This window comes from Hemitrygon akajei, chromosome 3, assembly GCF_048418815.1.
Source record: "Hemitrygon akajei chromosome 3, sHemAka1.3, whole genome shotgun sequence".
In the NCBI taxonomy this organism is placed as follows: Eukaryota; Metazoa; Chordata; class Chondrichthyes; order Myliobatiformes; family Dasyatidae; genus Hemitrygon; species Hemitrygon akajei.
This window is the reverse complement of record NC_133126.1, coordinates 18,947,643-18,963,064: the sequence shown is the minus strand read 5'-3', so window position 1 is coordinate 18,963,064 and position 15,422 is coordinate 18,947,643. Positions and strand designations below refer to the sequence as shown.

Below are 15,422 nucleotides of genomic sequence, written 5' to 3'. Positions count from 1 at the left end.
AGCCGGAGATCATTGGGCTCTGAGTTTTTAAGGGCTCGTGAGTTGTTTAATTGTTTAGCAAGAGTCATTAGTTGCTTAGATTTCCTTGTGTGTTTCTCGAGCGACTCATTCATTGAAACACGGTCTCCTGGTGCTTTCTGTTTAAGCTCGTTAAGTTTATTTTGATAGGCTTGGGCATTCTGTGTTACTTGTATTATTTAAGTGGACGCCAATTAGCTCTAATCGTGGGGTCCTAGTTTTGAGAATGTTACGTTTCACGGTGTTGGTCGGCAGAGCCACTGATTTTCAGTTGGAATTCTTATGAATAAATTCTGGTCGTTGTCTCTTCATTGGAGTCTGTCCTTCCTCTGCACTTTGTTTCCAACCTTTCCCACACATACCGCGCCAGCGATGGAATTGAACCCGGGTTTGCTGGCACTGTAATAATATTACATTAGCCGCTACATTACAGCGCTGCCCATTCTATGTTCTATTTTCATCCAGTTAGCAGCTCTCCATTTTTTTCTCAGAGTGTGGGTGTCAGTGGCAAAGTTTTATATAGTGCACCACTTTAAATGGGCTACCCCTGGGATGCTAATTGAGGGACTGCGCTGTGTATTGCATAGAAGGATAACCCCACCTTGCTTAGCTAATGAATACAGATGGATGATTGCACAATACTTGTAGAGTTGTATCACAGCACAATAGTGCAAACACAGGTGTGAGTGCACCATACCTCACTCTCAGGAGAGAGGAACAGAATCAAAAGCTCATTGACTAGAAACAATAAAGTTCAAAGTAAATTTATTATCGAAGGACGTATATCTCACCATATCCAATAGATTCTCTTTAACTCCCTCTCTTCCATAGAGAGAGTTAAGTGCACCAGGTTGCTGGGAGTTTACATCATAGATGACCTCAGCCGGACCCTTAATATCACCTCCCTGACCAAGAAGGAACAGCAGTGCCTCCACTTCCTAAGATGATTGAGGCAAATAAGGCTCCTCCCCCCCCCCCCATCTCAATTGCCTTTTACAGGAGCATCACTGAGAGGGTGCATCTCCATCTGGTATGGGAGCAGTCAAGCATCAGACCAGAAATTCCTACAAAGAACTGTGAGAATGGCTGAGAGGATCATAGGGGTCTCCCTACCATTCATCGGGGACATTTATCAGCAGCGTTGTGTACGCAGGGTCCTTCGCATTATTAACGATCCCACCTATCCATCCAGCATCCTCTTTGACTTTCTACCGACAGGCGGGAGACTCCGTTGCACAAAGACAAGAACGGTCAGGATGGGAAACAGTTTCTTTCCCCAGGCCATTAGGCTTCTGAACTCCCTGCAGCATCGAATTTGAAGTGTCACTGATTAATCATTTCTGTACCTCACAGTATTTAATATTAATGCACTTTTGTCTGTTATTTATGTGATTCATCTGTAGATTTTAACCTTGCCTTCATAAGTTATCATTTGTTAAGTGTACTACTGAGCTTTATACCCTGGCTCGGAGAAGATTTGACTAGTTTCTGTATATATTACATATGTTATATACATTTATATACTTAGATGACAACAAACTTGACTTAATGGGGCCATTGGTTAATCAGGACAGTTGCTTATTTGGGACAACTCTTAAAGAACAAAAACTAATGGAGAAAATAGCTGGGATTCTCTTCATTTATTTGGGACGCTGTGTCGCTTAACTGGGGCAGGTGACTATTGTCAGATTATTTCTAACTAGCTTCAGACGGGTGCATTTGTGTGGCTGTGAGACACTGTGTTTAAAGGAAACAGTTTTTAAATAGCACCAGTTGTGTGTGCTTGTGTTCAAAAAGCAACGTTTTTGTCACTTGTAGTTGGTGAGAAATAAACAGTACGACAATTCCGAACTGTTTTGCTCACTGTGGTTTCAAGCATTCAGGCTTGTGGATGGCAGAAACAGCCAGGAGTGAAAATGAAATGATTTCACTACTTCAACAAGTTAGGAACCATGAAGAATTTGAAGGTATCGACAATTATCTTGAATGTTAAAATGAAAATGAAAATTTGGAGGATGCAATTGTCGAAATTAGTATGAAGACAGTCCATTATTTACGCTAGGTGTTTGCACTGATTTTATGATTTATGATTAATCAAAAGAACACAGTAGCATAATTCCTCCATCAAGAACTAATAGGATGAATACACAGTTTTATAATACTGTAGTAGTGTTGATAGTGTTCTAATTTGTTCTGTAGTTTATTTAAATGCATAATTTGTTACTCAGTTAAATAGTAGTTTGTTTTTTTTATCTATTTCCATGAAACTTCAGCTAATTGGAGCGGCCGCTTAACTATGCCAAAATGTGCTGGTCCCGATGTGCCCCAATTAACCGAATCCATGCTACCACCTTGAGATTTATTTTCTTGCAGGCATTTACAGGAAATATTATAGAATCTACAGAAAACCACAGTGAAACAAAGGCTGACAAACAACTAGTGTGCAAAAGGCAAATGGTGTATATAAAAACAATATTGAGAACACAAGTTGTAAAGAGTCCTTGAAAGTGAGTCTGTAGGTCGTAGAATCAGTTGAGGTGAATGAAGTTATCCATGCTGGTTCAGGAGCCTGATGGTTGACGGGTAATAACTGTTCCTGTACCTGGCGGTGTGGGATTTGCAGCCCTGTACGTCCTGCCCGATGGTAGTAGTGAGAGGAGAGAGTGGTCAGGGAAGTGGGGATGGTGATGATGGATATGCTTTCTTCTGGCAGTGCTCGATGTAAGTGTAATTGTGGGGACCACACTAACTCTCTCTCTGTCTCCTCATGAGTGCTGCCTGCCCTGCTGGGTGTTGATATTCTCTGCTTTTATTTCAGATTTAAAGCATCCGTGGTTTCTGTAGATTTCTCAGTGAATATGCCCATCATTGCCGGGACATTTCCTGGGAGTGTTGGAGGTAGATGATCTGACCATCAGAAACTTGCTGGTAAATGATCAGAGATCACCAGTACAGCTGTGTTGTCAGCAGGAGACTCCTTTTAATCCTTCTCTCCCGCAGATATTTGATCCCTTTTCAAGGTGTTTGTGCCCTCTTGCTTCACGAAAACTTACATTAATTACCCATCATGAATTTCTGATTATGTCATTTAAATTCCCCTCCATATTCCCACACCAACTTCCAATCACCATCTGTGTAAAAGGCTTTATTACCCCCCCCTCCCCAAACACACTATCATTCTTTCAATGAACAGCTGACAGAAACTTAGTTTACACACACACACACACACACACACACACACACACACACACACACACACACACACACACACACACACACACACACACACACACACACACACACACACACACACACACACACACACACAAAATACTGGAGGAACTCAGCAGGTCAGGGAGCATCTATGTCAAAGAGTATAGTCGACGTTTTGGGCCGAGACTCTTCATCAGGACTGGGGGAAAGAAGATGAGGAGTCAGAGAGATAAACCCAGTTTATCTTGTCAAAAGCAAACAGGAGGAAATCTGCAGATGCTGGAAATTCAAGCAACACACACAAAATGCTGGTGGAACACAGCAGGCCAGGCAGCATCTATGATTTTGTGTGTGTTGCTTATCTTGTCAAAAGCCGCCTTCGCCACGTATATCACTCACTGAGTTAACATTTGCTTTTGCATCTGCCAGTATTACACAGGTCACACAGTAGCGCAGCGGTCACAGCGCCAGCGACCCGGGTTCACTTCCCGTTGCTGTCTATAAGGAGTTTGTACATTCTTCCCGTGACCGCGTGGGTTTCCTCCGTGGGCTCCGGTCTTCGCCAGCTTTCCAAAGACGTGCGGGTTAGGATTAGTGAGTTGTGGGCGTGCTGTGTTGGTGCTGGAAGTGTGGCAACACTTGTGGGCGACCTGCGGCACAGTCCTCGGCCTGTGTTGGTCGTTGACACAAATGACACATTTCACTGTGTGTTTCAATGTACATATGGCAAATAAGGCTAATCTTTAATCTTTATAAACTACCTTTCACTGTGAATGAGATTACAGACTAACTACAAGGTGATAATTAACAGAGTTTATCACTTATCTCGGCCCTTTTGTTTCTTTCAGCTGCTACCATAATCATTTCTGTCCTTTAATCACTCCTAGCCTTAACTCTCCCAAGGTTTCCTCGCTACTGCTCCCTGCTTAATGTACTTAGCAACCCAAATTCAAATTAATCTCAACACAGAATATAACAAAAGAGACTTAACAATTCCTGATTCTTGATGAAGGGTTTCGGCCCGAAACGTTGTCACTACCTCCTCCCATAGATGCTGTCTGGCCTGCTGAGTTCTGCCAGCATCTTGTGTTTTTAAGTTCAAGTTTATTGTATAGAAGTCTTAAAAATTAGCTTTCTTTTTGCAGCAGTACAGTGCATTATAAGCATGATAAATATAAAGTACGTAAATGAACAATCTTAAGATTGTTACAGCCAGGGAAGGCAGTGGGGATAAGCTCCCACTACCTATTAAATGCTCCCAATGGTGTGTGCCTCAAATAGCCTCTGACAACCAAGTCCAGCTCCTGGCCTTTATGTGTGGCTTAGCTACTAGGCTCAGCTTTACCGTTTCTACTGACAGGAGAAGGGGCAAAGGTGGGTTACTGGCATCTTAAAACCAGTCGTTTCGGGCAGATCGGTCTCCTCAGCCGTGGCTGGCAGCTCATTTAGGAGAAGGAAAACTCTGATCTCAAACTGTCACTATACCCACTCATGGGGAAGGCTTCAGGAGCAAACCACGAGGGAAAAACTCGGGAGCTGCAGTCTCTAAGGCAGTCTTACCATTGAGTTCAATGCTGACGGGCAACTCCCGCGATGCTGCTGGTGCCAAACTGTATCGTTCTCTGCCGTTCCTTTGGGTTCATCAGATGCGTGGAGAGGGGGAGCTTGCTACATGGGCACCAGCTTGCTCTCCCTATTGTACTGCCCTGGCTCAATATCTAGACAGCTCAGCCTCAACATCCATGGTTGACTAACGGAGGCCTCAGAAATTAGCATGTTATACATAATTCTCATGACACAATAAACAGATGTTATAGCATTAGCACAAGAGATGCCACAGGTGCTGGCAATCCAGAGCAACGAACTCCAAATGCTAGAGGAACTCAGTAGGTCAGGCAGCATCTCTGGAGAGCAAACACAGTGGACATTCGTACAAGTTCAAGTTTATACAAACAAATGAAACAGTGCTCCTCACGGTGTACTCACAAAACATATATCACACCTAAATATTACCACAAATGAGTTAATAAACTATGATTCAGAATGCATGAAGTGTGCAGCGCAGGTAAATAGTGAACATCTTGCTGTCCTAGTGACGAGACCTCGGTGGTGGCGGGGTATTCGTTAGTCTCACAGCCTGAGGGAAGAAGCTGCTACCCAGTCTGGCAGTCGTAGTCCTGATGCTCTTGTACCACCTCCCTGATGATAGTGGATCAAAGAGATCATGGGATGGGTGGTAGGGATTCTCAACAATGTTCCCGATCCTTCGTATACGTTGGATCGTGTAAATGTCACAAATAGGGCAGAGGGAGACCTCAGAGATCCTCCCAGCAGTTGTTTGTATCCTTTGTAGGGTCTTGTGGTCCATTGTCTTGCAGCTTCCACCCAGTGATGCAGCCTGCCTCTGGAGGGTGCTCCTGTGGACGGTTGTTTGAATGGGGGTGAGTATACTTGCACACCTCAATCTTCCTCAGAAAGCGTAGATGCTGCTCTGCCTTCCCGACTAATGAGGGGGTGTTGTGGGTCTCGGCTAGATCATCCGTTATGTGCACGCCAAAGAGCTTTGTGCCTCACTCTCTCCATGGCAGAGTCATTGATGTGCAATGGAGAGTATTACCTGAGTCTTCCTGAAGTCCACAATCATCTCTGTTGAATTGTCCATGTTGAGACTCAGCTTGTTGTTATCACGTCATCTGGCCACGCCTCTCCACCTTTCTGTACGCTGACTTGCTGGCCATTCGTCAACGGAACTAGGTTAGGAAATTCGCGACACAACTTGAAGCTCACGCTTTATTGTCTCTGCGCAAACAACAATGTAACTATATTGACCCTGGGCCAACAGCTTAGAACATGAATTCTACGGTTCCCTCTGTACCAATACTCACTCAGACCACTGTCCAGTTTATAACACCAAAATAGGAGATCTCTGTTGGCCAGATGATCGATCCTTTCTTCGCCCAGTCCCTGGCATGGGGGTTCTTCCTTGCGATGGTGTGTCTCTTGAGAGCGAGCTGATAGCACACTCGAAGTGTCCACTTTTATACTCGTTCCTTACTAATTCAAATATTGCATTCCAACATCTTTGGCTGTAGGTCATCTGATTGACCTTTAACACCTTTTTATTGGCTCTGCTCCAGGCCAGCATCCAGTTATTGCCCTCTTCCCAGCAAGTGATAATCAGTAATTTATGGCTCTTTGTTCTCTTCAGAAACCAGCTCGGATCACTCCAGGCAGACACCAATCCCAACATTCACAAACCTGCATGTTTTTGTTATATCAAAGAACTCCTCACAAATAACTTCATATTTGGAAATGATTTCTAGACCTACAGGTTACCTGAAACATCATTGTGTCTACTTTAAAACACAGAAAGCAAAGCAAGTCCATCTCACAAAATGGAGGATGTAAAACAGTTACACAAAATGGCAGCCTCCATTTCCAAACACATGGCAGGAACAAAGACAATTGATCTGCCTGCTTCCACTGTTCTTGACCCATTCGAGTCCGATGTTTTAACTCTGCCATGGCCAACAATTTGCCATTGTTGCTGGTGAGGCCAACCACCGTTGTATCGTCAGCAAATGATGATGCGTTTTGAGCTGGATCTGGCAAGGCAGTCATGAGTCAGCTGCGTGAACAGCAGCAGGCCGAGCACATGGCCCTGGGGGCCAGTGCTGAGAATGATGGAGCTTGAGATGTTGCTGCTAACTTGGACTGACTCCCTCTCCCCCTCTGCCCCCTGCCCCTCTCCATACAACACTCCAAATTCAATCCACAATACTGGCAAAATCGGCTCATCTTTTCTCCACTAGCTTCCTGTGCCTCCCCCTCCTCCAAGTTACTTTTCTGTAATGTAATTCCACTCCATAGATGCTGCCTGACCAGCTAAGTTCTCTCAGCATTTCTGTAATGAGAGAGTAACATACACAACATTGTTGGCACACTTCTATAGATGTGTAGTGGGGGAGTATATTGACTGGCTGCATCACAGTCTGATCTGGAAGCGCCAATGCCCTTGAATGGAAAATCTAGCAAAGTGTAATGGCTATGGCCCAGTCCATAGTTGTAAAGCCTCCCCAACATCGAACACATTTACATGAAGCGTTGTCATGGGAAAGCAGCATCCATTATCAGGGACCCCCACCACCTACGTCAGGCTCTTTTCTCGCTGCTGTCGGGCGCCTTAGGACCCACACCACCAGGTTCAGGAACAATTATTAGCCCTCAACCATCAGGCTCTTGAACCAAATGGGATAGCTTCACTCAACCTCACTTGCCCCATCATTAAAATGTTCCCACAACCTATGGACTCATTTTCAAGGACTCTTCATCTCACGTCCTCAATATTTATTGCTTATTTATTTATTTTATTTTCTCTTTTTGCATTTGCTGTTTGTTGTACTTTGCACACTGGTTGACTGCCCAAGATGGTGTGGTCTTTAGTTGATTCTATTATGGTTAATATTCTAATAAGGATTTATTGAGTATGCCTGCATGAAAATGAAAATGGTGACATGTATGTACTTTGATAATACATTTACTTTGAGCTTTGAACAAAATTGTTGTGTCGAAGAGCCCATTCTCTGCCGTAATGTTCTATGTTCTAATGTATTCTCTCACTTACAACCACTAACACTTACAATTCTCCCATCATCAGAAGGGGTAATTTGCAGCAATCAGTTAAATTACCAGCCTGCACATCTTTGGGATGTGGGTGGAATCTGGTTCACCCAGGGGAAATCCAAGGGGTCACGTGGCGATCATAGAAACTCCACCAGAGACAGCACTAGATGGATCAGGATTGAACTGGTCTGCTGGATTCGTGAGACGGGGATGTCAGCCATTTAGCTATTTCTGAACTGGGAAAAAAAAGACGCTAGTTGTCCTCTTGTGACTCTGTTAATTTTGTACACCTCTCTCAAGTCATCTCTCATCCTCCTTCGCCTGAAAGAGAAAAGCCCTAGGTGTATGCAGTATGACACCTGGAACCGTGGTGTGGAGATTTGGGGAACACAGTGAGTGATCCTAGCCCCAGCCAGGGCACTGTGAAGATCACTGACCCGAAGTAGGCAATGTGAAGTAGAGCGAAGTTAAATCACCTTCCCTGCATGTGAAGAGCTCATGGACATCTTTGTAGATGTAAAGAAATTTGGACAATATCTTATGAAGATGTTTAGTACCTGTGTCCCGGTAATAATGCCTTAAGACAACACTTTCCAACCTGTTCCTTAACATGAACTAGAACTGAAAGTGCTGCTGGTAATAAATTATCTAACACGCCAATTGGAGAAAATAAATTAAAATAGTCTTTGCAAAGACATCTTTAGCTTTGCATCCTCAAATCAGGTCACAATCCTGAAGCAGGGAACCAGAGCCCCAGGCAAGGTTTGCTCATTTGATCCCGACTTTGCATTTCACCGTAATGGGGTGTCATCAGCTTCCCCATAGACCAGGCTATGATGGTTTGCGGTAAGTGTTGAGTCTACAGTGATCAACACCATTTATGTAGTCTCCATTTCTGAGCTGCCTTTGTTATCTCCACTGCCGTATTTACTGTGAAATTGATTAACCCTTTCTGTTCCTGTTTTTCTCCTGAGCAGTGAATTGCATTGACCGTCATGTCCACACATCTCCAGACAAAGTGGCTTTGATCTGGGAGAGAGATGAGCCTGGAGCTGAAGTGAGAGTCACCTACAGGTGAGTGCAGGTTGGAGGGAAATATAGCCATGGATTGTCGAACAAAATGAACTGAAATTTCTAAACCATCTTTCCCAACCTATAGATAGCTTGAAGCACAACACAGTAATTTTGAGATTAGTCTTTGTTAAAATATTGGAAACTAAACAACTAATTTATACAGAGTAAACTCTACAAGTGAGACACAAGAGATTCTGCTGATATCCCACATAATGTTACATATCTTTGTAAGATCTCCCCTCATTCCCCTGAGCTCCAGGGAATAAAATCCTAACCTATTAAACTTTTCACTATAACTCAAGTTGTCAAATTCCAGCAGCATCCGTGTAAAATTTCTCTGCAAGCTTCCAGGCTTATTGATAACTTTCCTGTAGGTAAGTGACCAGAATTACTTTTAAAAAGCTCTAAATTCAGCCTCACCAACATCTTGTACAACTTTGACATAGCACCCCAGAGAGATGAGATGGCAGGTTCTTCGCTTGCGAAGATCAGGAGGGAAGAAGAGTTCACAGGAGCGAAGACACGATTGTTGGTGACCGTAGAGGCCAATTCTGGATCTGCAGACTCTGGAACAGCTGGGATGTGGGGGCTTGGGTCCTTCCTGCGTCTCCCCTGCTCTTCAGCAGTGGCTCTTCTGGATTCCTCAAAATTCTTGGCTGTGCCATGGATCAGCAATCTCCAACGGTCTCTGACACAAGCCAGCTGCTGCCACTTGCTGACTTTGATATTTTCCTGAGAGAGCAGCTGCTTGGTCTTTGTCCCTCTTGCCCTGAGAGAGTTCTCTGTAGAGTACTGCTTTCGGTAACGTGTGAGACACGCGGCCTGGCCAGGGGAGCTGCTTGAGCAGTAAAATGGCTTCAGTGCTTGGGAGTTGAGCCTTCTCCAGGGCCTCGTTGTTGGAGATGTGATCCTGTCAGTTGATACCCATGATGGAGCGGAGGTCGCACTGATGGAAGTGCTCGAGCAACCGGATTTGTTTGTGATACGAGACCCAGGCTTCAGAGCCGTATAGCAGTGTTGTGACGATGGCAGCCCTGTACACCTGGATTTTTGTGGACAGACACAGCCGGTGGTTCTTCCACACACGTTTCTGGAGGCACCTGAAGGCACTGCTGGCTCTGATGAGTCAATTGTCAACGTCCCTTACCACCGTAGCGTCGTTGGAGATGACGCTGCCTGTGTAGGTGAACTGCTTAATCGTGGTGAGAGGGTGTTCATCAGTGGTGATCCGAGGTGGGTTGGAAACACCTCGAGGGGGCTTCTGATGGAGGATTATGGAGATTCAGACTGACCGTTACCCTGAAAGCCCTTGCAGCCTTGGCGAACTGAGTGACTGCAGCCTGTCATGTGTCCTCTGTGTGCATGAGAAGAGCACAGTCGTCTGCAAATAGTAGCTAGAGAATGGACTCTTGTGCCCCAACCCCTGTACTGAATGCCCTGATCGATGTGGCAAAAGCTCTCTTTACAACCCTGTCTACCTGTGATGCCACCTTCAAAAGATCATGGTCTGGATTTCCCAGGTTCTTTGCAGTATCTAGGACATTTTCCAGGAGCCATGCCTCAAAAAGGTGCCGACCATCATTAAAGACCCCCATCACCCAGGTCATGCCTTGTTCTCATTGCTACCGTTAGGAATGAGGTCCAGAAGCCTGAAGGCACACACTCAACGTTTCAGGAACAGCTTCTTCCCCTCTGTCATCAGATTTCTGAATGGACACTGAACCCATGAACACTACCTCTCAACTATTTTATTTCTATTTTTTCACTGCTTTATTTAACTTAACTGTTTTATATACTTGTAATTCACGTTTTCTTTTCTATTATAATGGATTGCACTGTACAGCTGCTGCAAATACAACAAACTTCACAACACATGCCGGTGATATTAAACCTGATTCTGATTCCCAGTGATCTCAGAGTTACCTGCAGTGCTTGGGGAGAGGGGGGTGCTGGAGGACGTTATGTCTCTCAGTCACAATGTTACCATGCATGAGTGAGATTGCTGCAATGTTAGACTAAACCTACAGGAAGTTTGAGGGCTTACGGGAAATATATGAGATAATCGAGGAAGATGCCGGGGACCAGCAGGTTACTGAGTGGGCCCTGAGGTAGCTCAGTGGTTATTGTGACGCTATTATAGCTCGGGGTGTTCTGGAGTTCAAAGGTCAACCCCGGCGCTGTCTGTACGTCCTCCCCGTGGAATGCGTGGGTTTTCTCTGGGTGCTCCGATCGCCTCCGTCAATCCAAAGACGTACCAGGTAGGTTAATTGGTCATTGTAACTTGTCCCGCGATTGGGTTCGGGTTAATGAGGTTTGTCGGCAGTTGCTGGGTGGTGTGGCACGAAGGGCCAGAAGGACCTTCTCGGCTCTGTGTCGCGAAAGGATGAAATATGTGGAGAGACTGAATTTGCTGTTCCATTCCCTGTGTTCAGGCAGTTGCTGGAGCTGACTTGCCGTATGGCCAACACCCTGAAAAGGCAAGGTGTCCGGAAAGGTGATCGGGTGATCATCTACATGCCAACCTCGCCGGTCGCCGTGGCCTCCATGTTGGCCTGTGCTCGTATCGGGGCAGTGCACACTGTGGTGTTTGCAGGCTTCAGTGCTGAAGCGCTAGCTGGCAGGATCCAGGATGGTGAGAGTCTATCAGTTAAACTTGTATACACAAGGGATTCTGGAAATCTTAAACAACACACTGACACACACACACACAATCCTGAAGAACTCAGCAGGCCAAGCAGCACCTGTGGAGGGGAGTGAACAGTTGACGTTACTGACCCTTCGTCAGGACTGGAAAGGAAGGGGGCAGTAGCCAGAACGAGAAGGTGGGGGGGGGAGAAGGTTGGCAGGTGATAGGTGAGGGGGGAAGTGGATGGGTGGGGAAGGGGGTATGAAGCGAGGAACTGGGAGGTGATAGGTGGAAGAGATAAAGGTTTGAGGAAGAAGGAATCTGATAGGACAGGACAGTTGACCATGGGAGGAGGAGGGGAACCAAAAGGAGGTGATGAGCAGGTGAGGAGAAGAGAAGGGGTGAGAGGGTAGTCAAAGTGTGACAGTGCCTCTAATTCCTCAGGAGTCTGCGGAGGTTCGGCATGTCATCGAAAATGTTGGCAAACTTCTATGGATGTGTCGTGGAAAGTGTGCTGGCTGGCTGCATTACAGCCTGGTATGGGAAGACCAATGTCTTTGAGTGGAAAATCCTACAAAAGATAGTGGATTTGGCCCAGTACATCACAGGAAAAATCCTCCCAACCGTTGATCACATCTACATAAAACATTGCTGCAGAAAAGCAGCATCAAAGATCCTCACCATCCAGGCCACGCTCTTTTCTGACTGCTGCCATCAGGTAGAAGACACAGGGGTCTCAGGACATGTTCAAGGACGGTTACTACCTCTCAACCATCAGGCTCTTGAACAAAAGGGGGTAGCTACACACGTTTAAGGAGTCTGTTATATTGTTATTTCATGCTCATTATTTATTGCTATTTATTTATATCTGCATTTGCACAGTTTATTTACAGTTAACAATTCCTGATGTTTACAGTTTACAGTTACTGTTCTATAGATTTGCTAAGTATACCCACGGAAGAAGGATCTCAGGGTTGTGTGTGATGACATGTATGTACTCTGATATTAAATTTTACTTTGAACTTTGAACTTTCAGCTTCCTGGATTTGACCCCACCTGCCACTTCTCTGCCCAGTTCTGCATCCCGTCTTATGTCTTGTTGTAACCCAGAACAACCTTCTATACTATTTACACCTCCAACCTTCGTGACATCTGCAAATACTTGCTTTTCCATTCTTCCCTTCCGAATAGATAAAGTGAACAGGAAATAGTGTAAATACTCAGCAGGTCGTGCAGCACCTGTGGAAAGGGAAACCCAGTCTTCAGACTAAGGAAAACTCATTTAATTGATTCAACGCAAGATTATGGGCTGAAGAGCCTGTTCCTATGTTTTATGTTGTATTATTTCAGCTCTATGAATGTTCCTGTTAACATTCCAGCATCTTCTGATTTTATTTCTGGTTTTCAGCATCTGCAGGTTTTATGATGGTGGTGTAGTGAAGGTCAATGCTGAGGAGGCTTGCAGAACATGAGAGAGAATGAAGAGTTGATGGCAAAGATGATTAACATTTGATGTAACACGGTGCCAGAAGCAGTTCTCCCCTTCTTGACTTCAGTTTGGTTCGCAACCCAGTCCCTCACCACCTTTGTAATGCTTGCCTGCCCAATGCCCCTGGCCTGGTTTTCTGTTTATTAGACTCCAGGTTTCCCCACAACCTCTTCTTCAACATCAGAGTCCCAATTCCTCCACCTCATGGATAGGAAATGTTTAGAGGGATATGGGCAAATGGGGCTGGTTTAGGTCAACGTGGATGAGTTGGATCAAAGGGCCTTTTTCCACACTCTATTACTCTGATTCAGTGTGCGCACACGCTGCCAGGGGTGTTGATCTGGACAGAGATGTTGAGGACATTAACGAGACTTTCAGACAAGTACTTGGATGGTAGAAAAATGGAGGGCTATGTGAGAGGGACAGGTTAGATTGATCATAGACAAAAGATGGTGGGCAGACAACAAACATTGGGGGCTGAAGAGATGGTACTGTGATGTACTGTTCTATATAACATCCCAAGGTTCACCTTAAGATGCAGCTTCACAGGCCATCTCCCCCAGCAGCCTTCTGCCCTGTATAACAGGTGGCAGGATAGCACAGTGGCTAGCATGACGCTTTACTGTACCAGTGACCCAGGTTCAATTCACACAGCTGCCTGGAAGGAGTTAGTACATTCTCCCTGTGACCACGCAGGTTTTCTCCAACAGTCCAAAGATGTACCAGTAGGTCAATTGGTCATTGTAAACTTTCCCATAATTAAGCCCAGATTAAATCGGGGTTGCTGGGCTGTGCAGCTCAAAGGGCCGGAAGAGCCTACTCCGTGTTGTATCTCAATAAATAAATAAATAATATATTAAAAACACATTGTGGGGTTTTTGAGTCTCTTGTGCTGTTTCTTCCTGTACAACCTTTTAATCTGTTGTGTTCTCTCTTCGTAAAGCACAGTCTGAAACTGTGATCACTACCAACCAGGCCGTGAGGGGTGGAAAGATCATCGAGCTGAAGCAAACAGTGGACCAAGCTGTGAAGATGTGCCCTTCAGTCAAGCGTGTACTAGTGGCCAAGAGAACAGAGAATGAAGTTCCAATGTCTAATATTGATATTCCCCTTGAAGAGGTACATTGCTGTGATGAAACATTTAGTTCGGTCTTCTCTGAGAATTTCAGAATATGAGGAACAACCATGTGGTGATGTGCCATTCAATACAATCATGGCTGACCCTATGTTGGAGTCAGTAACACATTCCTGCCCTCTCGACCCTCCTTAATTCACTGTGGTTCAAATATGCGTCAATATCTTCTTCCACAGCTCTCTGCAGACAAAATCACCTCACCTCCTCCATAAGTAGGATCAGAATCAGGTTTATTATCACTGACATATGTCATGAAATTTGTTGTTTTGCAGCAGCAGTACAGTGCAATTCAAAATAAATTACTATAAGTTACAATAAGAAATAATAAAAAGTTCCGTGTAGATGTGCTCAGTGGAGGGGAGGGCTTTACCCATAATGGAATGGGCTGTACCCACAACTTTTGTAGGATTTTCCATTCAAGGGCATTGGTATTTCCATACCAGACTGTGATGCAGCTAGTCAACATACATTCCATTACACATCAATAAAAGTTAGTCAAAGGTTTAGATGTCATGCTGAATCTCTGCAAATTCCTAAGAAAGTAGAGGCGCTGCTGTGGTTTCTTCATAACTGCACTTACATACTGGGCCCAGGACAGGTCCTCTGAAATAATACCTCTGAAGAATTTATAGTTGCTGACCCCCTCAACCTCTGATCCTCCAATGAGGCTCATGGACTTCTGGTTTCCTTCTCCTAAAGTCAATAATCAGCTCCTCAGTCTTGCTGACATTGAGTGAGAGGTTGTTGTCACATCACTCAGCCAGATTTTCAGTCTCCCTCCTATACGCTGATTCGTCACCGCCTTTGATTCGGTCAACGGCAGTGGTGTTGTTAGCAAGCTTGAATGTGGAATGGGAGATGTGCTTAGCCATACAGTGGTAAGCGTAAAGCAGGGGCCAGGGGGCCAAACACACAGCCTTGTGGTGCACCTGTGCTGATGGAGATTGTGGAGGAAATGTTGCTGTCAGTCCGAACTGCAAGTGGGGAAATCGAGGATCCAGTTGCACAAGGAGGTACTGAGGCCAAGGTCTTGGAGGTTTTTCATTAGTTTTGAGAGGATGATAGTATTGAATGTCAAGCTGCAGTTGATAAAGGGCATCCTAATGTTTGCCATCTTTACAGTCCAGGTGTTGCAGAGTTGAGTGAAGAGATAATGAGATGGTATCTGCTGTAGACCTGTTGCTCTGGTAGGCAAATTGGAGTGGATCTGTTTCTTTAACACAGGTATTGGGTATAGGAAGAGG

At 45.0% G+C, this 15,422-nt stretch overlaps 1 protein-coding gene across 1 annotated transcript in view; it reads left to right on the top strand.

The window, feature by feature from the left end:
• The window catches only part of LOC140724744 (acetyl-coenzyme A synthetase 2-like, mitochondrial), a 76,047-nt gene that overhangs the window by 10,536 nt on the left and 50,089 nt on the right, over nucleotides 1–15,422 (top strand). Inside the window, exons 2-4 of the mRNA XM_073039260.1 lie at nucleotides 8,832–8,928; nucleotides 11,361–11,560; nucleotides 13,987–14,162. Coding sequence (XP_072895361.1) covers nucleotides 8,832–8,928; nucleotides 11,361–11,560; nucleotides 13,987–14,162 — 473 coding nt within the window. The remainder of the gene's footprint in view (nucleotides 1–8,831; nucleotides 8,929–11,360; nucleotides 11,561–13,986; nucleotides 14,163–15,422) is intronic.